The sequence below is a fragment of the Podarcis filfolensis genome, assembly GCF_964270895.1.
Source record: "Podarcis filfolensis genome assembly, chromosome: 9".
In the NCBI taxonomy this organism is placed as follows: domain Eukaryota; kingdom Metazoa; phylum Chordata; class Lepidosauria; order Squamata; family Lacertidae; genus Podarcis; species Podarcis filfolensis.
Genome location: NC_139610.1, coordinates 47,087,597 through 47,111,265, shown reverse-complemented (window position 1 = coordinate 47,111,265; position 23,669 = coordinate 47,087,597). Strand labels below are relative to the sequence as shown.

The window sequence follows — 23,669 nt, the reverse complement described above, 5'->3', positions numbered from 1 at the left end:
TAAATCCCCCCTCAGATGCCCCCTTGAGGTCATGCATGTATGTACAAACAACCCTTCCCAAAGCAAAAATCCTAACCAGGTGAATTTAAGTCCACATTCCTAAATGTACTTATTGCTTGCTCAGTCCTATAAATGTTTATTTGGAAATAATTCCTCCAAGTTCAGTGGAGCTTAATCACAAATAAGCATGAATAGGATTACAAGCCTTGTTTGGCAAGAAATGCCACTGAAATCAATAAGGCTTAGACTGTGTTCACACTCCAATGTGTTGTGCTGGGTTTTTTATTCATGATGTTCATAAGGCGACAGCATTGTTCAAAGTGCATATCTATTATTTAACTCAGAGGAAGAAAAAAACAGCTGATTGCAATTCCTTCTCATAAATCAGGTTGCCTGAATGTACCTTATGTACCCACTGATGTACCTTATGTACCTACCTGAACCTTATTATCTTTCCCAGAGGCCAATTGTTGCTGCCAAATGAAGTGAGCTGAGTAACCACCAGAGAAAGGATCTTTTTAGTAGTGGCATCTTGGTTACGTCACTCTGTTCCCAGAGAAGATGCCTGAACTCATCTTTGCCCTCTTTTATGCTGCAGGTGGATCTTGTTTACTCAGTGCTTTTAAACAACTTGCGTCTCATTATGGCACAGCCCTCTTAATTTTGAACTTGAGTTTTAATTGCGTTTTTAGTTTGTAATATTTTTTACAGCACACATTTTTATTGTATTGTAATTGTTTTGCGAGCTGTCCCTCAGGGAACTTATGTTTTCGATAGCCTTGGTGATTGAGGAGGATTAAGTGGCTTGGTGCAATCTGGGACCCCTGGAATGTCGCACCACTTGGAGTTTGGGGTGGCAAGAAACAATATACTGTAACTGAGGCAATGAACTATCTACGGATACTGACACGAATTTGTAAGACAGCTTGGTAGCGCATTGTTGAGTTCTGTACTGTTTTTATTGTTGTTAAAAGTTGAATTAAAAACGTTTTTAAAAAAAGATTCAGGAGACACAAAAGAAGTACTTTGCACGACACATGACCATCAGTTGACCAACTTATGGAATCCACGCACACAGAATGTGTTGAATTATTTCCGTCCTGCCTTTACTCCAAGAAGCTCGAGGCAGGGCACGTGGTTCTTTCTCTTTTATCATCACAGCAACCCCGCAAGGTAGGCTAGCCTGAAGAGGTAGCATAGCGAGAGTTGAGCTGCGTAGTGAAGGAACAATGCGGTGGGAAGAGACCGGAGGAGGGCCAGGACATTTATGCCCTGCTCCTGGGTTTCCTTAGCAGCGTCTGGTCGGCTAAGGCTGCCGGGATGACTTTGACCCAGCGGAGCTCCGCTTACGTTCTTCACAAACAAAGAAAAGCAAATGAAAACATGGACGTTCCGCATCCTTGCCACTAGAGGGCGGGCTTCCTCAGCAAGCCTAGCGGAGAACACTGACTTGTACCGCGCACGCGCCCTTCTTGCACTGCTTTTCTCCGAGGCCGCAAACAGCCTTACGGCGCCCCGCCCACTCCCAAGGAGCCAGAGGATAGGCGGAGGGGACGGCGCGATGGCGTCATGCGCAAGTGACGCAAAGGCGGCTTTGGTAACGGGCGGGATTTTCAAAATGGAGCCCCTCAAGGAAGGGGTTTCTCCCCGACCCCCGTAGCGGGGAGGGAGAGGCCTGCGGAGCGGCAACGGTGGCGAAAGAGACGCGCATTACCCCGGCCATGTGGTAGCTTATAGGAAAGGAAGAGAGTGACGCGGGGAAGAGCGAGCGCCGCCGCCGCCATGGCGACCTGCATCGGCGACAAGATTGAGGTGCGGAAACGGCCATTACGGGGTGGGTGGGGACCGAGCCATTCGCGGCCTCGGGGGAGGGAGAGTCTGGGCCCAACCATATCTCAGTGGAGGGGGAAGCAGGGTTTGGTGTTGTTACAGGTGGTCCTGTCCAGCTTGCTGACTGGCGCTGCGTGATGCTGGGCGGGGTTTCGCCTTACCTGCGACTTAAAACACTCGATCCCTCCCACTTCGCTGGTTCAGGATGAGGTCGCATCTCTTTCCTCCCTTTTCCTTGGATGGCACCACCAGGTTGCACATCCCCTGCTTATATGCTGCCTCCGCTTTAATGTCATTAAGAGCTGCGTGGCAGGCAGAAAACCAACCTATGCTTTATTTTTACAATGCCTTTGATTTGTTTTGATATTTGTCTTTCGCTTTTCCAGCAACAAATGCTGAGCTCAAAGCGGATCACAATAATCACGGTGGCGTTAAAAATGGGAAGTCTAAATCTGTAGAATTTGTACCCATCTCGGTTTTTCATGGTGTAGAAGCCCTGCCAGAATAGACAGGCAGCTCTGCACTTTAACATCTTTAAATTTAATGTCCTTTAGTGTATGACTTTAAAAGAACAAGTTGTTCATAGGGCTGAACTCTACACAACTCCAATGTTTACCATTAACCGAGGATGTGTGTCTGTAGTTGATGTGGGAATTCTAATCCGTGCTTGTATAGATTCTGTAGAACTAAGGTGTGGTAGCTATTTTGGACTAGTTAACAAGGTTTATAAAGGATGAATTTTGGTCCATATTAGCACTCTCACAACATTATTCTTAGTACTGTATACGTGTCACCATACTTCTACCTTGTATGGTGTTCCCTCTGAACACAGTTGCCTGAAGATGGTATTTCTTAGTCACAGGTGACCAAGCAAATGGTTATGTGGTTTTAATTGTAGCCTTTGTAATGATCATCTGTGCAGCCTCTAATTCTAGAAGGAAATTGCATCTACCCCTGAGAAATTCTCATTTGTATCTAGTAATTTTTTACTATGATAAATAGGTGAACCAGCATGAATAATTTGAAACATTACCAAATTCTGCAGCATTAATTTTTAGCTCACAGAGCTCAGATAAAAGGTCTACAATTGCTACAAGTGTTGAAAACTTGCATCTTTTGTAACATTATTTCTCACGGAGGCTTTGTTTACATTCAAGGTCTGGCTGGTTGCCAAATTGGGTTTGGAGCATCTTCCCCCAAATTTCCTCTATTAGCGAGGCATAATTAGGGTACTCCCATAAGTATGCTTTGGAGGAAGTATGTGCTAGATTTCCACCCTTAATCATGTGAAAAAAGTATCCACCTTGGCCTTCAAGAGATTACAGCCTCAACACTAAATTCAGAGGGATTTTAAATGTGTGTAGTATAAGCCTGCATGCTTGCAACCCTGTGCACACTTATTAGAAAGTCAAACCTATTGAACTTAATGGGGCTTACTTTCAAGTGAGCATAGAAGGATCAAGCTGTAAGTAGTTAACATGAATTAATCTTTAAAGTGTTCTCTGAATTGTGTAGTGGTAAATTATGGCCTGGCAAGTATTATGATTTATACTAAAATGATGGTTTCAACAGTAGGTTATACTTTTATTTGTGATACACATTTAAAATATGCTTAATATTCCAGGCAGGAATTAACCAAACAAAACAGATATTGGATTTTCCTTTTTTGTACTGCACAGTTGGGCACATTAATAATCATGCTATTCATGATTATTAATGGTTGACTTCTACAGTTGGAGGCTGTATGCTTATGAATACTAGTTGCTGGAAACCTCAGGAGGGGAGTGTCCTCTTGTGCTTGGGTTCTGCATATTGGCGACCCCAGTGGCGTAGCGTGGGTTGTCAGCACCCGGGGCAAGGCAAGTAATTTGCGCCCCCTAACCCGTGGATTTGCGCCCCCTAACCCATGGATTTGCCCTAACCCCAGATGTTGCGCCCGGTGCGGCCGGCCCCCCCTGCACCCCCCACGCTACGCCACTGGGCGACCCGCAGGTGTTTGGTTGACCACTGTGAGAACAGAATGTTGGACTAGATGGGCCATTGGCCTAATCTAGCAGGCTCTTCTTATGTTCCTATGTTGAAGGATCAGAAGTACTAAAAACACTTCACTGAGTTAGGGAATAGATTTAGAATACAAGAATATATGCTTGTGTTTGCTGTCACTTTGAGTTTTCGTGATCAATTTTTTTTGGAAGAGAATAGGGAGCATTTGAGATTCTCACAGATGGGCTACAAGAAAAGCAATTGTAAACTTGCCTGTAGAGTTTGTTTATTTTGATGATGACAGGAAATAAGTGTTGAGAAAAGTTGACCTGTTTTACTTCAGGAATAAATATTTATGTACCGTTTTGGTCCGAATATAAACCACACTTTTTTCCAAATTCTGACAGTGAAAAGTTAAAGTGTGCCTTATATTCGCAACCTTACGCCACCGGCAAAGTGGCACAGCTCTCCCCCCCCCCCATTCAGGGTGGTAGAGCCTTGAATTTTAAAGGTGTGGCTTATTTACAGGTGGGTCTTATATTTGGGCCAATATGGTATTTATTCATATTCATCAGTTATGAAAACATTGGCAGTGGGGGAAGGGGTAATACAACCTCCAGAAAGTCCCAGCACATGCTCTCTATTTCCCCACTCCTACTTCAACTCCAAACCACCCATCATTTCCAAATCATTAGGTAACTTCGTAAGGTGATATGCAAACTAATTAAAATATATTATCAGTCATCCTCATCACCGTAGTCTGGGGGTTGCCAAATCATGCAAACGAAAGAGGATCTATGTGGGTGCACACTTTTCTTTTTATGTTGATGGAGTAGAAAAGACAAATCAGTTGGAAGGGGTGGTGCCCACAAAACACTCTCAAAATTCCAAATATTTTGCTAGTCCCCTAAAGGATGGCAATATAACAATTTGCTTTAATTCATGTACCTCATGATATAATCATTGCCCCTAGAAAGGTGTTGGGAAGGTAGATGCCAAAATCTAAACTCCCCAGGCAGCTTTGAAAATGCCACAATTTTTGTAACATATGCAGATATCTAAATCCTTCGACGTCAGTTTTTTGACACTAGCTCTTTGCTTTCCACTACCCGCAAGGCTACATAGGTACGGAAGGCCAGCCCTATAGAAAACATCCATCGCTCTTAAAACGCAAAATCGGTTTTTGTCACGGGGGCAAAGTTTCTAACCCCAAGCGCCTTGCGTTGAAGAAAGGAGAAACCCAACTCGCTGGTATTTCTTAAAAGTGGGGCGAAGCCTCTGCAGGACACCTTTCTTTTGCCAAGGAGTTTGCAAGCAGTTTAACTGTGCAGCCCTGTCCTTGCAAGCCCCGCACCGCTCGGGGGACCTTATTCCCTCTCGCGCGGAGGGGGGCGGCGGGGGGCTAAGCATTGCCGTTTTTGGCGGCGGCAACAGCAGGGCGGCGCGCGGGATGCGCGGGCGGGGGGGGGGCGCCTCCGCTCTGGCGTCTCTCTCCCGGCCCGTTTCCTTGGCAACGGGAGATGGAAGCCGCGTCTCCCCCGGGAGCGGGAGAAAGCGCGGCAAGGCGAGAGCCGCCCGCGAGCCCCGGCGCCGCGAGCTCCTCAGTGGCTGCGAGTTCCTGGCAGCGCGATGCCGCAGTGGCTGCTCAGTCTCCTGCTCTCTCCGGTGCCCAGCGCCAGCACAGCCTCCGCAGCCGGCATGTCCCAGTGTTCGCCTTGGGAGAGCTCCATTCAGGTAAAGCCGCCTCCTGCCGTCGGCCGGTCTCTGCTGAGGAGCGCCTCTGCCTGAGCATGCGCCGTCGGGGCGAGAGCGCGGCCAGGGCGCCCTTTAACTCGCCCTCAGGGCACTGAAGTGCTTTTCCCACCTGCACCCTGAAAGGGAACAGGATGGTTTTTGAGGGGAGGGGGAGAAGTACGAAGATTGCCCAAGGGAACCAGGTTTCAGCTGGGCAAAGGTGAAACACGTGGAAGAGCCTGTGTTTTTTGTATCGTGTAAAAGTCAGAAACTTCAAGATTGAACTTGTATGGTGTCGACACATCTCTGTATTTGCTTCTTTTTGCCCTACCTCTTATAATACATTCATGACCCTAGTCCAGAGAGATGCGGATTTCGAAGCAGGCTTTCTAGTAGTCTGTGAAATATGGCACTGCAGAGTGATGGGAGCAAAACATGGATAAGGGTAGATGAGGGGAGAGTTGGTATGCGAAAGGTATGAACAGGATGCATTTTTAAAAACAACTTTGGAGGTGGGAGGGAGAAGCAGCCTTAACCTGTTTCCTTTTAGTTGCATTCTCATACTAACCCCCACTGCATTGGGAAGTGGAAGCAGTACTTTCCTCCCACACCTCAAGCTAGCCTCACAGTTTTCTCTTTAAAGTCTTTTTTGTTTCAGAACAGGGATTAATTTGAATCAAGGTGACTCTTTATATCAGCTATTTAAATTACAAGGCAAGGGGAAATTTCATCACATCTCTGCAAACATTTCAGGGGGATTTTTTTACAGGTAGCATATTCAAGCAATTAGATGTTTGACATCCCACACTATCTCAGTAGCTCATACGTACCTGTCAGATAGAAGGTGAGGAGGCAGTAAGAGCAGTGACCATTGCTTTTTCTTTTTCAGGATTTCAAGGTGGGGAACCTTCTGGGGAAGGGCTCCTTTGCAGGAGTCTACAGAGCAGTATCCCTGAAAACAGGCCTAGAAGTTGCCATCAAAATGGTAAGTTGCCATTGGATCAGATACCAAAGTAACTGAATTTAGCCAGAATATAGGATGCCAAGCTGCTGGGTAAGCTAATAAATGCAATATTTTACTTTCTAACTTACTCCTTATGTTCCCACAACTTGTTAGTTCCTGATTTCTGTTGTTCACCTATCAATTTGAATCCCAGGCTGCAAAGGTTTTCTCCATATAACACTCGCCCTATACCTGACTGTGCAAACACATAAACCAGTCCAGTCTTTTAAGCACTTAACATCTGAAGTGCTTCATCTGCCAAACTCCTCAGCACAGATGATTGTTTTTAGTATAGAATAGCTTTCAGGGTCAAGGCACATTATAATGTGAAATTAGACGTGTCTTTTGCACACTGAATATGTTGAGTCTTATGTTTTGTTTTTGTGAAAATAATAAATAGCAGCAGAGGGGGGAAATTAGGATTGGGACCTTAGTATAAGGGGAGATTTTTTAAAAATGGTATCAACGGCAGCAAGAGAACAGCATTTTTAATTAAGATCACAGCACAAGTGCTAAGAATTTTGTTTGTTTTTTACATATCCACCTGCACTATGGTCCCAATCCTGATTCTGAACTGTGTGGTTTCTAATTTGTGACCCTCCAGATGTTATGGACTCCAATTCCCATCAGTCCCAGTCAGCATGGCCAACAGTCAAGAATGATGGGAATTACAGTTCAATATCTGAAGTGTTGCAGGCTAGCCACCTCTGATTAAAAGCAAAACAAAACAAAACTGAAGAGTAAACCATGCTTTTAAAATACTGTGTAGTAGTAGTTTGGCCATTAGTCAGTATTTGTTGAGAAAGTTCAATATATATCTGTAGGGATATAATACAACATTTAAACCCCATTGCTATGTTTATTTGGAAGCAAGTCCCATTTTATTTAGTTGGGCTTACTTTCTAGGCTGGTGTCAAGCAGATTTCTGAAGAATTGTTATCTATACATGAGACTAAAGCAAGCTGGACATACCTGAAATAATGGTATTAGTATAAAATGTAACAATAAACTCTTTCCAACCCTCGTTTAGCTTAAATCTATTCCTGAATTATTATTATTTTAAAAAAATCATTACTTTTATGTGTGTATGAGATTAATTTTAAAAAGAAAATCTTTTCAGATTGACAAAAAGGCTATGCACAAAGCTGGAATGGTGCAAAGAGTTCAAAATGAAGTGAAGATACATTGTCAACTAAAACATCCCTCTATACTTGAGGTAAGAATTGACACTAAGAACTTGATATGCTGATAACTAAACTTTGATGTATATTAAAACTAGTTTTCATTTTTCTAGTTGTATAACTACTTTGAAGATAGCAACTACGTGTACCTGATACTAGAGATGTGTCACAATGGGGAAATGAGCAGATATTTAAAGAACAGAAAGACCCGTTTTTCTGAAGAAGAAGGTAAGGCTGAAATATTGCTTATTGTTGCACCTTGAAGCAGCCTTTCCATCAAGTAATTAGATTGGAATCCACCCAGGGCTTGGACATAGCCAATGAGATTATTTTTCTTAAGACATAGTGGTCTGTAAGACCTTGCTTTTGAAAGTCACCCAATCTTGTAGAGTTTGTTGTGCAGTTATTTATCAATTTTAAAGGGGTGTAATATGCTTCTTACATATCAGCAGAGGGGGCACTCTTGGTAGTTCCTCTGCCCTCAGAGGCTTGGGTGATATATATATGTTTGTGTGTGGCATCTCCTTGGGCAGAGACTGGCAAATGCAATTTTATTATACTAAAATTAGGGGTGTGTTTGAGCACTTCTCAAATGGTTTGCCGTGTGTTTTGGGTCATTGTCATTCTGGAATACCCATCCGCGACCCATTTTCAATGCCCTGGCTGAGGGAAGGAGGTGCTCACCCAAGATTTGACGGTACATGGTCCTGTCCATCATCCCTTCGATGGGGTGAAGGTGTCTTGTCCCTTTAGCAGAAGAACACCCCCAAAGCATAATATGTCCCCCTCCATGTTTGACGGTTGGGATGGTGTTCTTGGGGTCGTAGGCAGCATTCCTCCTCCTCCAAACATGGCAAGTTGAATTGATGCCAAAGAGCTCAATTTTGGTCTCATCTGACCACAACACTTTCACCCAGTTCTCCTCTGGGTCATTCAGATGTGCATGGGCAAACTGCAGACAGGCCTGTACATGCGCTGTCTTGAGCAAGGGGATCTTGCGGGCTCTACAAGATCTCAGTCCTTCACGGCGTAGTGTGTTACCAACTGTTTTCATGGTGACTATGGTCCCAGCTGCCCTGAGATCATTGACAAGTTCCCCCTGTGTAGTTCTGGGCTGCTTCATCACCATTCTCATGATCATTGCAACTCCATGAGATGAGATCTTGCATGGAGCCCCAGACCGAGGGAGGTTCCGACAGTTATTTTGTGTTTCTTTCATTTGCGAATTATTGCACCAACTGTTGTCACCTTCTCCCCAAGCTGCTTGGCCATAGTCTTGTAGCCGAGTCCAGTCTTGTGCAGGTCTACATTCTTGTCCCTGACATCCTTGGATAGTTCTTTGGTCTTGGTCATGGTGGCTACTTTGGAATCTGCTGGATTGATTGCTTCTGTTGACAGGTGTCTTTTGTGCTTCTAATCTTAGCTCATTACATACAGTGAAGATACCAGGTAGCCTGACATCTGGCTGGTTGATAGGGGATCAAATACTTATTTCACTCATTATAATGCACATCAATCTCTGACTTTTGTCTTCTGGGTTCCTGGGGGTTTTCCTGTTGTTATTCTGTCTCTCACAGCTACAATAAACCTACCATTAAAATTATGGACTGGTTATTTCTTTGTCAGAGGGCAAACAGGCAAATTTAGCAGGGGCTCAAATACTTTCCCCCCCTCACTGTAGATTCATTTGTAAGTTTCATTAGTTGCTTAAGTATGAATTTCTGAGCTGCAATAATAATTGAATCTACTAGTTATAAGAAGTAGGTGGTGAGCATGTTTAAAGACAAAATAGCAAAAATGTTTCTTAACACCTGTCTTCCTTTTTTTATTTCATATAGTTCGGAACTTCATGCACCAGATTATTACAGGGATGTTATATCTTCATTCCCATGGAATATTACACCGGGACCTTACACTCTCTAATCTTTTACTCACCAACAATATGAACATCAAGATTGCTGACTTTGGACTTGCAACCCAACTGACAATGCCTCATGAAAAGCATTACACAATGTGTGGGACTCCTAATTACATTTCTCCAGAAATAGCCACAAGAAGTGCGCATGGGCTTGAGTCTGATGTCTGGTCCTTGGGCTGCATGCTCTTTACTCTTCTGGCCGGAAGACCACCTTTTGATACTGATACAGTAAAGAACACATTGAACAAAGTGGTGCTGGCAGATTATGAAATGCCAATGTTTTTGTCAGAAGAGGCTCAAGACCTTATTCACCAGTTGCTTCGCAAAAATCCAGCAGATCGTTTAAGCCTTTCATCTGTATTGGATCATCCTTTTATGTCCAGGTGTAGCTCAGCAAGAAGCAAAGATTCAGGAACTGTAGAGGATTCAATGGACAGTGGAAATGCCACCATTTCTACTGCTTCTACTGCCTCTCCCAGTGTCAGTACAAGTGGCTGCTTAAAGGAGAAGAAAAGACTTCTAGGGGGTCAGCCACTTCCCAACAAAATGACCATTCTTCCTAAAAATAAGAATGCCAGTGAAGTCTCATCTGGCTATGGAAGTAGTTCCCATAACAACTGGGGACTCCCAGTAAAAGAAATGGGAAATACTGGTAGGGGAAGAGCAATGCAGCTGATTGAAGAAAGACCGCATTCGCGCTACCTCAGGAGAGCACACTCCTCTGAAAGATCCGGCACATCCCATAGTCAGAGTCAAGGAGTACTGAATAATGTGGAGAGATGCCATTCCCTGGAAATCCTCTCAAAGTCCAGAGGAGGACTAATAGGAAACAGGAAGGATTTTTCACCTGCAAATAGCCATGGTGATATTCCTACTGTATTTAAAGAAAAATTTCCGACCAGCTCTGGCTCAATGGAAAAGAATCTGTCTCCACCTGTGAAAGATCAAGCTCAGTAAGAATTGTTCTTATATATCTCTGTTTTTTGAGTGCATCATGTAAAATTGGTTCCCCTATAATATAATGACCTTGTCTGGATGGAATACCAAACTGTGATATTACATAAATGAGTCTTGGTCTCATCAGCTGCATCCTTTCCTTTCTTCTAGCACATCTGTGAGGACATCAGAAACGTTCAGTTTTTGCCTGCAGTCTGGCATATCTCTGATTAATTAGTCAGAAACTGTGATTAATTTTAACCATGGAAATGAACCTACTTTAAACTCTGGCTTACAAACTTAGCTTGTTTCATTTTAGTACACCATAACTAAGATTAAACACAATTCTGAATTTGTACGTAACACTAAACTGTGGTGAACTGAAAACAAAAACAAGCATTGATCTCCTTTTAAAAACTCCGTGCATGAGGGGTTGGGAGTGATCTCTAATGCTTGCATACATAATTATTTCCCAGTCATCTATGTAAAAGGCACAAGGGTGCTGGTGGCAACAGAAAGTCAGAGCCAGAGCCTATGTGACCAAAGGAAATATGTATTTAGCTGTGCAGATAAGTGGACTGCAGAAGGGGGAGGGATTCGACTCATGGCTTTAAAAAATAAAGTCTAGCTTTCATATATAGTCCTGTTCCTGATAGGCTGCTTGTGTATCCAAAGGACTCAGAATGTCTACTGTAGTCAAGCCAATGAGTTGTTTCTCGCTACTATCATGTAAGTGACAAATGGACTGGGAAAAGTTCTAGCTAAGTTCTAAAATACAGTGGGGCTCATTTTGCGTGTAGCCATGGATCATTATAGCTTAGAACTGGCCTCCATTGATTCTCAGCTATTAACTTAATACTATGAAATTCCTTTAAACTAAGAAATTAAAAATAATCTCTAATTTTACATATTGTCATTTGAGTATAAGAAACTGATACTGAAAAATTGCAAGTTGTCTCAGTACAAAGTGTTCGCCTATAGTAGTTTAAAATATTAGGACTATGTAGTAGAAAAAAACCTGTTATTTATATCATGTAGTGATACAACATGGGACGTGGGTGGCACTTTGGTCTAAACCACAGAACCTAGGGCTTGCCGATCAAAAGGTCGGCAGTTCGAATCCCCGCGACGGGGTAAGCTCTCGTTGCTTGTTCCCTGCTCCTGCCAACCTAGCAGTTCGAAAGCATGTCAAAGTGCAAGTAGATAAATAGGTACCACTCCGGTGGGAAGGTAAACGGCATTTCCATGCGCTGCTTTGGTTTGCCAGAAGCAGCTTAGTCATGCTGGCCACATGACCTGGAAGCTGTACGCCAGCTCCCTTGGCCAGTAAAGCGAGATGAGTGCCGCAACCCCAGAGTCGTCCGCGACTGGACCTAATGGTCAGGGGTCCCTTTACCCTTAGTGATATAATATGTTCCACAAATAGAACTTAATCTATTTTCATGATCAATAAGTTATTTGTGTCCATATTTATGAAGTGTACTTATGAATAATTCTTTGTCTTTAGTTCAAATTATCTCTGTCCAATGAAGCCCAGCGTTGGTTTATTAGAACCGAAGTCCCAAGCTGAAACAATGCAGCAATGGCTTGGAAATATGCAACTAAATGGTATGGATTTATTTAATGAGAGTGTTTTATTGCCTGTGTTGGACACATTGAATTCTCAAAGGATACCATTCCTATCAGTAGAGCTTATATAGGTACACTGTGTGTCCATCCAAGGATAATGTTTTTAACTGAGAGATTAACTTAGAAGTAATTCCATGTGAAGATGAACTTTAGATAATGAAATGTGTTATGTGTTGTGGAATGGTTGGTGCCCTCCAGATGTTGGACTCCCAACTCCCATCAGCCCCAGGCTTCATGGCCAATAATCAGGATGCTGGGAGTTGTGGTCCAGCAGTATCGTGAGTAGCCATAATGTGTGTGTATGTATGTGTGTGTTTTATTTGGGGCATGTTCTCTGAAGGAATCTTTGAGTATTTTAAGCCCAGCTTGGTCATTAAGCACCCTCTACATTTAATAATTATGGGAGTTGCCTTGGATTCCCCCCATACTTTTCTCAGTCCCTCTTCATACATAAATACCACTTGAAGGAACATGCTGTGGTGATGGAGAATGCTGCAGAACTCCCTAGTCATACCACCTTTCCTGAGCCCCACTGTATATTATGTAATGTCAAGCCCATGTTTGCCATCACGTTTTTATAAAGATACAATCCAAGTTTCCAGACAAGTGCACTGTTTGAATTCAGATGTTCCACCTTTATGTGCATAGATGAAAAATTGGGCAGATGGACCTCAGCTGTAACCTGTGTAGTAATTCTATGAAAGGTAGATATCTTAGTGTAGAGGGTTAATTGTGTCCAACAAGTCATAAATCATGGTTTGGGTTATGCTAAGAGCCCTTTCCCCTTTTATCACCTCCAATTGCTACAACTAAGGCTAGCTCTTAACTTGACTAACAACAGAAGAAGCTCCTAACTATGTTGTGAAGGAATATTTATTTAAGAAACACATATTCCAGTAGTCTGTTCAAAAGTTTATTTTGGTAAGTTGTCTGTCTAAAGTTATCTGTCCTTACTAAGAAGGCAAAATGCAAACATCTATATTTGCACGTTTAGGAATGGATCGTGACACTGCATTTTCTGGGTCTACCGGATATCCATACGTTGAAAGTTATGTTAAGATGGGAACATGGATACCTGTGTTTAGGCTCAGTATAGAATTCTTACCCCTCAAACTGGAACGATAACAATTGTGAAGATCTGCATGTATTGGGCTCTGTGAACTGGCATGATCTTGATCCTGTGTGTAGGTGGAGAACATCTGTCTAGCGCTAATAACTGATAATAAATTATCTGTGTAGAGAGATCAAGGATAAAAACAGCAACTGCTTATTATATAAACATTGCTGCAGAAGGGAGGGTAGAAAGAAGAACAGGGCCATAAGGGAAGGAGGAGCTTTTGTTCTCCTGCATCAAATTACTTCATTTAGTGAAAGAGCACTGAATGTAGCTGTAATTTAGCCAAGGATTACTTAAATCTTCTCAGACATTTTCTTTTCTTTTGAATTACCAGGAATGCTTTGGGGAATTGTCACCATAGGACACACAGTTGGGATTATTTGAATCCTCAAGCAATTTTCTTCTTAATTTTTGCTTTTAATTGCTTCTGTACTTAGACAGAAGGTGCATATGATATTTCATGCACTTTACCAAGACAGACGTGGTGCTGCTTTTTGATACCATCCCAAATGCTTTATTTAACCACTCCCAGTCCATCTGTTTGCATGGAAAGAACCCGTAACATGATGTTTAATCTCTTTCAGTAGAGTTAAATTTAAGCAAGATTAAACCAGTTTTCTAGTAAATAGTAAAGGAAGTTGTTGCTATTAACATCGGTTACAAACAATTCAAAAAAGTTGGTTATGTGCCACAATACTTAGCTTCTCATACATACAACAGTAACTTTCCCAGGGTGTAAACATTGTCAAAAATGACGTGATGCTTTCCTAGCCTCATTTATAGTTAGAGACATAACATTTTTCTCCTGTAAAAACTAGGAAGAATCCTGTAATGCATTTTCTAAATCATTAAAATATCCCTTTGCTGCTTCAGCTCAGATGCAGGAACCTTTATATGACAGTAGTGGAGATTTTCGATTCCATCTTGGTGTGCCTCAAGAAACACTGAAAAATGCATGGAATGGCTTAAAATGCAGAAGACCCCCTGAATCTGCACAACCAACAGCACCAGCTGTAGGGCCACTGGACACAAGGAAATACACTGCTGAGAAGGCTCTGCCAGCACCTGCATTTGGTCTCCATCTAGCGTCTGAAAGCAGAAGGAATGGGGGCAAAGAGCGACAATATGGACATCCGAAACCTGCACTGCAAAGTGTTGTATCACCTCTGAATGCTCACAGACTAAAGCCAATTAGGCAAAAAACAAAAAATGCAGTGGTATGTACTGTACTATATTTCAAAATAATGAATTGCAGTCACAATTTTATAAAAATTGAGCTCTTCCACATTTTTAAATACCTACCAACTATCACAACATGAACCAATTAACTTGACTGGTGTTAATCTTCTCTTGATAATCAGGTGACAAGAACTATAACATTTCTTCATTTTCAAAGATGCACACCTCTATTAATAGACCACCCCAGTTGCTGGCTTGCAAGGCAGTCATCCGATTCTGATCCAGCTTCCATGAGATACCCCACAAAGGGCCATGGGAACACTGACCCCAGTCCCTTGTAGGATAGCTTATTGAAGCTGGTTTTCTAGCGATCAGATGAGAAACGGCTGGCTCTGCTTTGCTTGCCAGGAATTGGCTCTTACAGCAATACAACTAAATTGAATGCAGTGGACTGGGTTGTTTATAGGATGGCTTTGGTGTGATCCAGTCAAGAAGCAACCGCCATGGCAAGAATGCTGATGACTGCTACTTCGGCATTTGCAGTAAGGCTGTAGTTGTGAATTAGTGCAACGTGGGTGTTAGTGACCTCTCCAGTTCCCACCTTTACCTGAGCAACACCTGATTGGAAGAAGCCTTGCTCAGGTGCCTTTGAACGTTTGGTCCCAGATAATAAGAAGGGAAGTAAGTAAGGGTAATATAGTCTGTTGGTCCTTATTCTGTTGCAAAGTATGCAGGTTTTTAATAAAAATCTCTTAGCAGTCATGAAATAGTATCTTACCTACTTCCAGTATGTATGTCATTTTTTTGTCATCAACATAAATGTACACTGTCAGATTTTAGTTCAGTTATTGGACTTAAAAGACTTCTAGTCAATTCTTAATTTTTTTTACTGTAACTAGGTTTCCTTTCCAGTATGTATCATATCTCATTCTATTGTGTTTCCCTCTTTTGCTTTTGTTTTCATGGTATTGTTTTCCCTTTGATCCTCCCATTTCTCTCTCCTAGTATTTGTAAATCCAGTGAGGTTAGAACACCCTGATTGGCTGCCTCACAAATCCTCAGCCGCCTAATAGTTTTTCAGTCACACTGCAAATAGTACCTCAGGCTTGAAAGCACTCAACAAGGAGCACAAAAACAAGTTCTTTACTTCACTGCAGTATTTTAGTTCATTTTGATGTAAATGGTGGGGAAAGGAGGGGGCATTTTCATTGGATTGCTTCGAAAGTTATTTAGGCTGTGTTCTGTTTTCAATTTACATTCTAGGTGAGTATTCTAGATGCAGGAGAAGTATACATGGAATTTCTAAAAGAATATAATTCGCAAGAGTTTGTAAAAGAAGTTCTGAGGATATCTTGTGATGGAAGTGCAGTGAGTATTATTTTTTTATTTCTTCTAACTTCATTGGCAGTATTGAAATGATGTGTTTATGCCAATATTACTAAGGTGTAATATGCCTCATCCTACTGGAATATAAGCTTGTTTCACTGATTTTTTTGCTTCTGGAAATCAAGTAGATTCCCACCCCCCCCACAGAACTTTGTACATATTAACACTGAGCCCTCCTTTATGCTAAATGCCTATATGTCAAGCATGTGTGAAATCTGAAGCGTTAAGTGTAGTTTAAATAACTGATTTAATTTTTGCTATGATTACTCATTTTCTGGTAAAATTGCTAGTACAATTCCATGAAAGAGTGAAAGGCATTTGTTTTTACTAATTACTTCTGTCTTTAGAAGCGCTGATCTAACTAAAATATCTGTACCTGTAAAAGCTGCAGATAATCTTGCTTAGTGAGGATAGGAAACTGTTCTTTTTTGAGGAAATGGAAGACTTTAGACATGACACATGACAGATTCAAATTTTCAGTATCCTGTAGTGCATTAACAACTTGTTCATTTTCCAGACAGAAGCATTAAACAAATAATTCTTTGGTTATGAGATTGTATTTTTTTCTGTGTATTAAGGTCACAGTTTACCACCCAAATGAAGGAAAAGGCATCCCTCTGAATAATAGACCCCCACCACCTCCTGAGGACTCAAATATATATAGTTTTGGCAACTTGCCAGGTAAGGTGCATTTCTATGGGCCCATTCAGAAACAGTGGCAAGGAGCCAAACAACCTGGTGTGTGTGTGTGTGTGTGTGTGTGTGTGTGTGTGTGAGCTTATGTTTCTTAGCCTCCCATGCAACGTAGATAACTATTTCTGAAAATGAGAAGAAATCCAAAAGCAGCATGTGACAGAGGTTTGTTGTTCAAACAAATAAATGAACAAGGAAAGCTCCCTTTGTAATTCTTTGGATATTCGCCAGTAATTATAGGTTGGATGCAGACACTTTGGCCAGTGCAAAGGGGAAAAGCTCTTTTCAGCAGTTATTTGTTTTGCCTGTGTTCCCTGAAAAGCTGCTCTAGGGTTTTGGGGATCTTGCAAAATAGTATGGGTAGTAGTGCTGGGAGCTGCAGAAGGAAAGATAGGTGAGCAAAGAATCCCCTCTTCCTCCAGTGTATCAGGATCCTATTGCAGTGTGGATCCCTATATATGGATGCTGTTCTAGTAATTATGTTTCCCTTCACTATCAGAATATCATAGGTATGAAAGGGTATGTAACCTGAGGTACCACTGTGCTTTGTGTGCCATGCAAGCTTATTGCCCTAACTTGCAGTGGTTGATAGTTTTATGGGTTTTTTTAAAAAATATATTTTTTATTAATTTTTCATTAATAACAATCCAATGGAGGCCACATTAATATAGTACCAAATCATAATACAATAAAAAAGCCTATTAATCAGTTCCAAATTCAATGTTTTTGGATGACTTTCTGTGTTCCAGCTATCAGGAGTTGGTGTTATTCCTTGGTCCTGCTCCAATTCTCTTAATTAGTCCAAATACCACAATTCCAAACAAAGGATGGTTTTAGCAGCCACTGGTGTGATGACTTTCGTTCGTATTTAATAAATCCATATCTATTAACTTGCAGAGAGAATTTATATCCTGTAGTTTTCTGTGTGAAATATTTGTTTAGCTTCTTCTTTTCCTTCATGTTGTAATAAATCAATCCTCTTCAACATTGCCCCTCCTTCGAGAACTCATTTCTTAGTACACCACAGCTTCTCCAGTTTTGCCTCTCCAAATCCGAAAGCTCGCCAGCGTCTGGCTATGACTCCTGGCTTACTTCCAGCATTTGTCGCCTTTGATCCTTTCCAACCTTCTAACGAGCTGGTGTCTTGCCAAAACCATAATAAATCAGAATTAGAGCCCTTTTTAGTAGGCAGTGTCACAAGTTATCACAGTATTTCACAGTCTATTCTTTCAAGTACTCCGTAAAGAAACTTGTAAGTTTTTGTTGAATCCCTCTTGCATTCCATATATTGTTGTAATGCATTCAGTGAAGGCTTGCTGAATCATAGCACATAAATATAGTGTAAATATAATGTAAAAAGAGAACAAAGGCTCCCCTTCACTTACGTAGCATTCCATTTACGACAAGAGTCCTCTCCAGATCAAAACCTTGGCACTCAGTGGCTGATTCGTTTAGCAAGTTATCTTACTCCTTCATGCAGAACACTGTCTGTTTCTTAAGTCCGAATTTAGATTCATCTTAAAAGAAACAGAAGTACCTCTGCTCATGGCAACAGCATTGGGAAGTTTCCAATACGTGCAGTGCTATGCACTCTACGTCCCTGCCCCCGCATTCCATTGGAGCGAGAGGCAGTTATTGGACGACCCGCGAGTGAAAGCTCTCCTCCCCCTCGACCTGGGCTTGGGGGGTGGGTGGTCTTGCAAGGATAATTACTCCCAGATTATTAACTGCACGGCTGGCATCCGCTATTTGACATTGCAGCAGCGCCGGAAGTCTGATATATTTATGTTTGACTATTAAAAATTAAAGAACATCCTTTCAGCAGTAAAAATGTGTGTATAATTATTGATTGATACAAAAAGGAAATAAATCCCAAGAAACTAAAGGAGCAATTAAAAAATAGGATCAAAAGAATATATATATACAAGCTAGTGTAATAAATATACTGTACAAAAAAATCAGTCAAATTTAGTACAAATTCAAAAAACTATGTATCTATTTGTGTCCAAAAAAAAATATCCAAACATGAATAGTATAAACAAACATAATATCGACAGACTAAATATATGTGGCGCATGAAATATCACAGAGCACACACAAATGTCAATAAACTGAACAGTTAAAATAGCAAACTGTGGCAAAACCCAAACATTTTTTACCATGGTCTTCCTCAGTGGTCTCATGAAAGTTGCTTGGAAAAAATGCATTATATGAACAAATCACTAAGTAGCATCACTTGTTAAAGCTATAAATGATACTCACCTGGCCAATACTCAAATGGGCTTTGAGTATATCATATAAATGAATACTATAGGTACAGGTCAGGTGTAAATGTTGCTCCTCCAAAAATGTAATTAAAAAAATAATAATTACATTACTTGGAAGATCAACATTTGTACCTTGTCTGTACCTTCCCATCCCTCCATATGTGTTGTGCGTGTAAGTAGACAGGTGATTTGAATTGTAATCACTGTTCGTTACATATTTATTTTAGAGAAGTACTGGAAAAAGTATCAGTATGCTGCCAAATTTGTGCAGTTGGTAAGATCCAAAACTCCCAAAGTCACCTTCTATACAAGATATGCCAAGTGTATGTTGATGGAAAACTCCCCTCCTGCAGATGTGGAAATTTGTTTTTATGATGGTATGTATCCTTAAGCTGTTTCCTACATATCCCTTCAGCCATTAAATTGCATTAAATTATTAGCCAACTGTTAGGGCATTTTAAAACCTAATAGATATTTAGTTTAGTTTAATTTTTTTATTTTAAATAACTCTTTCCTATTATCATATACCACATAAAAATTATATACTTCAAAAAATCCTAATTGAAATGTAACACATATGGCATTATTATGAGGAGGAAGCTTTGTTTTATTGGCGATTAAATGTAAATATTAAGAACAAATTGAAAATCCAAAAATTATATGAGTTGTAGCAGATAGCACTTCTTGTTAACACACTCAAGTCAGTGATAATTGTATTTGAACTGTAGGTAGTTGTTAAGTGCAATCTCCTGTTTACTAGTTTACTTCTACTAGAGTGTGATCATATTGTCAATGTATGTGTACCCGAGGTAATATGTTTTTGTTTTTTATAGGGGCAAAAATCCACAAGACAGTGGGCGTAATTAGAGTAATAGAAAAATCTGGAAAAGCCTACACTATAAAAGAGGAGAGTAAAATTGGTTTAGAAAAGGATATACAAATATATGTGGATCATGCAAATGAGGTAAATATTATTTGTAATGTTTCAGTGGGTGTGATGCACATGGGTAAGTGATTCCAAATGGCAAATTAGCAGACTTGGATCCTTTTATTGTTCCAAATACACGACTGATTTTGAAAGGTTCCTATGAAGTTGAGGGGTGTGGAGATCAAGGAAATGTTATGGATTGAACTTTATACTGTTTAACACTGATCATACTCCATGTCATGCAATAGGAAGGTTAAAAAAAAACCCTGTACCTTTTAATTTAGCACAATACATCAATGTTTTCTTCGTTGCCTCTGCCCACTGTCCCCGAGTATTGAATTCCTGCCCTTCTTGAAAGTGTTAGCATGTTTTAATGCAATTTTTCTATTTTTCAATATAGGGACACCGCATTTGTCTTGCACTGGAATCTGCAATTTTGGCAGAAGAAAGAAATGGAAGTGTTCCATTTTTTCCCATTATTGTTGGGCGGTAAGCAGCCTCTTGTATTATTATTTTTTTCAGTTGCTTCTCACTCTCCACATGAAATGTTTAGTTTGTGTCTTTTGATATTCTTAGTGGAAGTTGGAAAGTTTAAATATGTGACCATAATTCTTCCATTACCAGGAAACCAGGAAATCCTGAGTCTCCAAAGGCTTTAGTGCTCCCTCCTACTTTGCCAGATACAAGCCCTTCTTTGGCGGAAATAGCCTTGATGAAGAGAGATACCGCCACCAGCTCTGATGCTTCAAGTGAAGTGCCTAACATTAATCCCCCAGTAAGTACATGAGTGTGTAGTTCTTGCTTTTATTTGAGCCCTAAGAAACACTATGCTGGAAGGCTAAATTTAACCTGTCAAGTAAAAAAAAAGTTTAAGATGAGTAGAGCCAATTGTATTGGGTTGTTGCATATTTTAACTAGGTAGGTCTGAAACCCAAGTCAGGTATGGTACACCTAAGGAAGGTCACCATTTAAACACTGAAGTATATCATGGCTTTATGGCTCACAACTGCTATTTTCATAATTATATTCCAGATATCGGCATATGAAGGATCTGCATTTACATCAGCAACAACTGAATCAAGGAGCACCCTAAGTCACCCAAATGAGAGTGCTGTAAATTCAGCTCAACTGTTAAAGTCTGTCTTTGTAAAGAACGTTGGCTGGGCTTCTCAGGTGAGCTGGTAATCAACAGCCAAGCAGAAAATTCAGTCTCTTGTGTAAAGGAAGATGAGCTGTAATGCAGCAGTTGTTATACTTCTACTGAAAAGGAACTGATAGTATAATTGATGATGCATGGAATCAGCTCTGTTCCCTATTGAGTTTTATTTATTTATTTTACTTATTTGCCTCAAAATCTGTTGCAGATCAGGAAGTAGTTAATGGAAGAATACAAAGCTTTGTACCTAGTTACTTTCTGCACTTTAAACTGGAATGCCTTCTCCTTGTACAAATTGTCAGAACCTGCATAAGAATGTGCTGAAGTTACACAAAATACTAACTAGGTTGGACAAAATGGGCAAAATCGGGATTGTCTATCTTGCATGACAAAACACAGTTGATTGTATCCAAATTCTACTTCTGGAAGAACAAGTCTTTCTTCTGAAGGAAGTGAACCTTCAGGTGCAACTTAGCATGGCTGCACTGTGTCAATCCAAGCTAAATAAAGCTTCTTGACTAGAAAGATAAAGCACTGGGAAAGAGTTCATTGCTGTATTTCAGTGCAAACTAATTCTACAATATTTTCCCCTATTAGCTGACTAGTGGAGCAGTATGGGTTCAGTTTAATGATGGATCCCAGTTGGTAGCTCAAGCTGGCGTTTCCTCCATCACATATACATCTCCAGCTGGTGACACAGTGAGGTGAGTGTCAGTTTTGATACTGATAGCACATTCCTGATTATTTCAGTTACTTTTCCAACATTTTGTATTGGTACTGTAACTTTAGAAGTTGTATGACCTTGAAGTACCATTCCTTGTATGTCATACATAATAGCATTTGCTGCTGCTGTAGATGTTGTACTACTGTGTATTGGTAACTCTCACTCTAGCCTAAGTTAATAATTGGTGGGAGTAACAAAGATATATACAAAAGAGAAAACTAGATGCACTATATGTAGTAAAAGCATATCCTAACTGTACAAATGTTTATCTGCTAATTTTCCTGTCCCTCTACCCGTTTTCCCTTCTTATATTGTGTCTTTTAGACTCTACCCACAGGCTTATAGTGGGTACCTATAGTCTTTTTTAAATCTTTGTACAGCACTGAAAATACTTTTTCAACCAGTCTACATGTCTGTCAACTGAACACAAGGCTGTTGCCTGTACTGATTGTTCTGATTTAGCCTGGGAGGAAGTCCAAGGGGGCAATTTAAGTAGATTGACCTTTGTTTGCAATCTGAGATATTGAGTGTGTGGGGGTCCACTTCAACCTCACTTCTGACTTGCAGTATTACAGTAACCCTCCTATGTATTCTACTGTTAACAGCTACTTTTTCTCAGCACAGCCCTCCAGCCTGAACTGCACTGCTTTTTCAGCTCAATCTGCAATATGGGGTTAAAAGCAATCGGTAAAATTGAATGGCTGAACTTACAGCTTCAGCCCAGCGCTCAATATGTAGTGGGGTCTAGTACTGCCGGGCAACATTGCAGAGCTACGCTTCTGGGCTGTCAAAAGTCACCATCTTCCAGGAGGCAATATGAGGACAATGAACTTCATTTGCTTTGAAATTTGCATATTAAATAAGAACTGCATTAAGCCATTAGGTTTGGATCTGGTGATATGATAAGTTTTGCTAGAATAACAGCCCCTCAGGTTGGAATATCTGGTTTATATACTGAAGGAGTGAATTTGGAATTAACAAAGCCTTCTAGCTTCTTAAGCATGGCTTTAAAAGGAGCAACTGTATACCAGCACTGGACCAAAATGTTAACTTGCTGAAATCGGTACTGGGTATATTTTATATCTGTGCCATTAAATCTATTCATCTAAATATTTTACTGTTTCCTAGGTATGGAGAGAATGAAAAATTGCCAGAGTACATCAAAGAGAAGTTGCATTGTTTATCTTCCATTCTGGTCATGTTTACCAATCCAGCTGGTCCGCACTGACAAACTTGGAACATGAAGGCTAATAACTTGGTGATGAAATTACCTACTGTGGTGGCATGAAGCAGAGCTTCTTCAATGAACTCGGACCTTCCTGACTGGTTAAAGCATATGACCATAAGAGTTGCTGTGTTCTGCTTAGCTAAGCACTTGTAAAGCTTTTTAAAGTATGACCAATCAAGGCCAAATTACTTGCATTTTTATATAATGGATTATAGAAACTGCTGTGACCACTGGTGCTTGTTACTTTCCATGAAGGGAGTCTGAACTCTGTATGTGTGTTTGTGTGTTATTCTCTACTGTTCTTATAACTCTGGCATCAAAGCACATCTCTGCAGTTACAGTATTTGTGCCTGTAAATACTTTGTATTTTATGTTACTTTCAGCTGATATGTAAAGTGTATTGTTTTATAATTTTTATATTTTTCTAACTGTTTTTCTAATGATATAACCCTGCAAAGAACCTTTAAAAAATAAATGCAGTGGTAACTGTTCAGACCCCTTGCTTTATTCAACACAAATGCTGAGGTATGTTCTACTAAATACACTATAATTTGTCAATAAAATTGCACTTCTACAATAGCAATCCATAATCATTTGCACACCTGCGTATTTGGAGTTGTATCCAAATGCTTGCACAAGTAAAAACACAGCTTGTATAGCTTTCCTCCTGCAGCAGATGGTCTGATGTATTATCATGACCAGGGAGGGCTGTGTCACAGAGGTGGAAGGATTCTGTGCCAGTGAAACCCTGCTCCTTGGGTGCAACACTCTTCTTTC

General features: G+C 40.7%; 1 protein-coding gene across 2 annotated transcripts; it reads left to right on the top strand.

Annotated features, from left to right (window-relative positions):
* The first annotated feature begins 1,574 nt into the window (after positions 1 to 1,574).
* Positions 1,575 to 23,385, top strand: PLK4 (polo like kinase 4). Of its 2 annotated transcripts, none has more exons than XM_083571125.1 (16): positions 1,575 to 1,812; positions 6,437 to 6,532; positions 7,671 to 7,766; positions 7,845 to 7,959; positions 9,570 to 10,602; positions 12,093 to 12,193; positions 14,205 to 14,548; positions 15,774 to 15,878; positions 16,475 to 16,577; positions 19,084 to 19,233; positions 19,690 to 19,820; positions 20,185 to 20,273; positions 20,409 to 20,559; positions 20,817 to 20,957; positions 21,538 to 21,644; positions 22,793 to 23,385. In XM_083571125.1, exons 1-16 carry the CDS (start codon positions 1,783 to 1,785, stop codon positions 22,890 to 22,892), a joined length of 2,892 nt encoding a protein of 963 aa, XP_083427251.1. In that variant the 5' UTR covers positions 1,575 to 1,782; the 3' UTR covers positions 22,893 to 23,385. The 2 variants fall into 2 exon arrangements, with proteins under 2 accessions (XP_083427251.1, XP_083427250.1); XM_083571124.1 differs by lacking the exon at positions 1,575 to 1,812 and adding an exon at positions 5,249 to 5,547.
* Positions 23,386 to 23,669: the final 284 nt, after the last annotated feature.

Coding starts and splice junctions, on each gene's coding strand:
- PLK4 (XM_083571124.1), top strand. CDS start 5,443: ATGCCGCAGTGGCTGCTCAGTCTCCTGCTCTCTCCGGTGCCCAGCGCC. Junction 7,960..9,569: donor CCGTTTTTCTGAAGAAGAAG/GTAAGGCTGAAA, acceptor TATTTCATATAG/TTCGGAACTTCATGCACCAG. Junction 19,234..19,689: donor GGAAATTTGTTTTTATGATG/GTATGTATCCTT, acceptor TGTTTTTTATAG/GGGCAAAAATCCACAAGACA.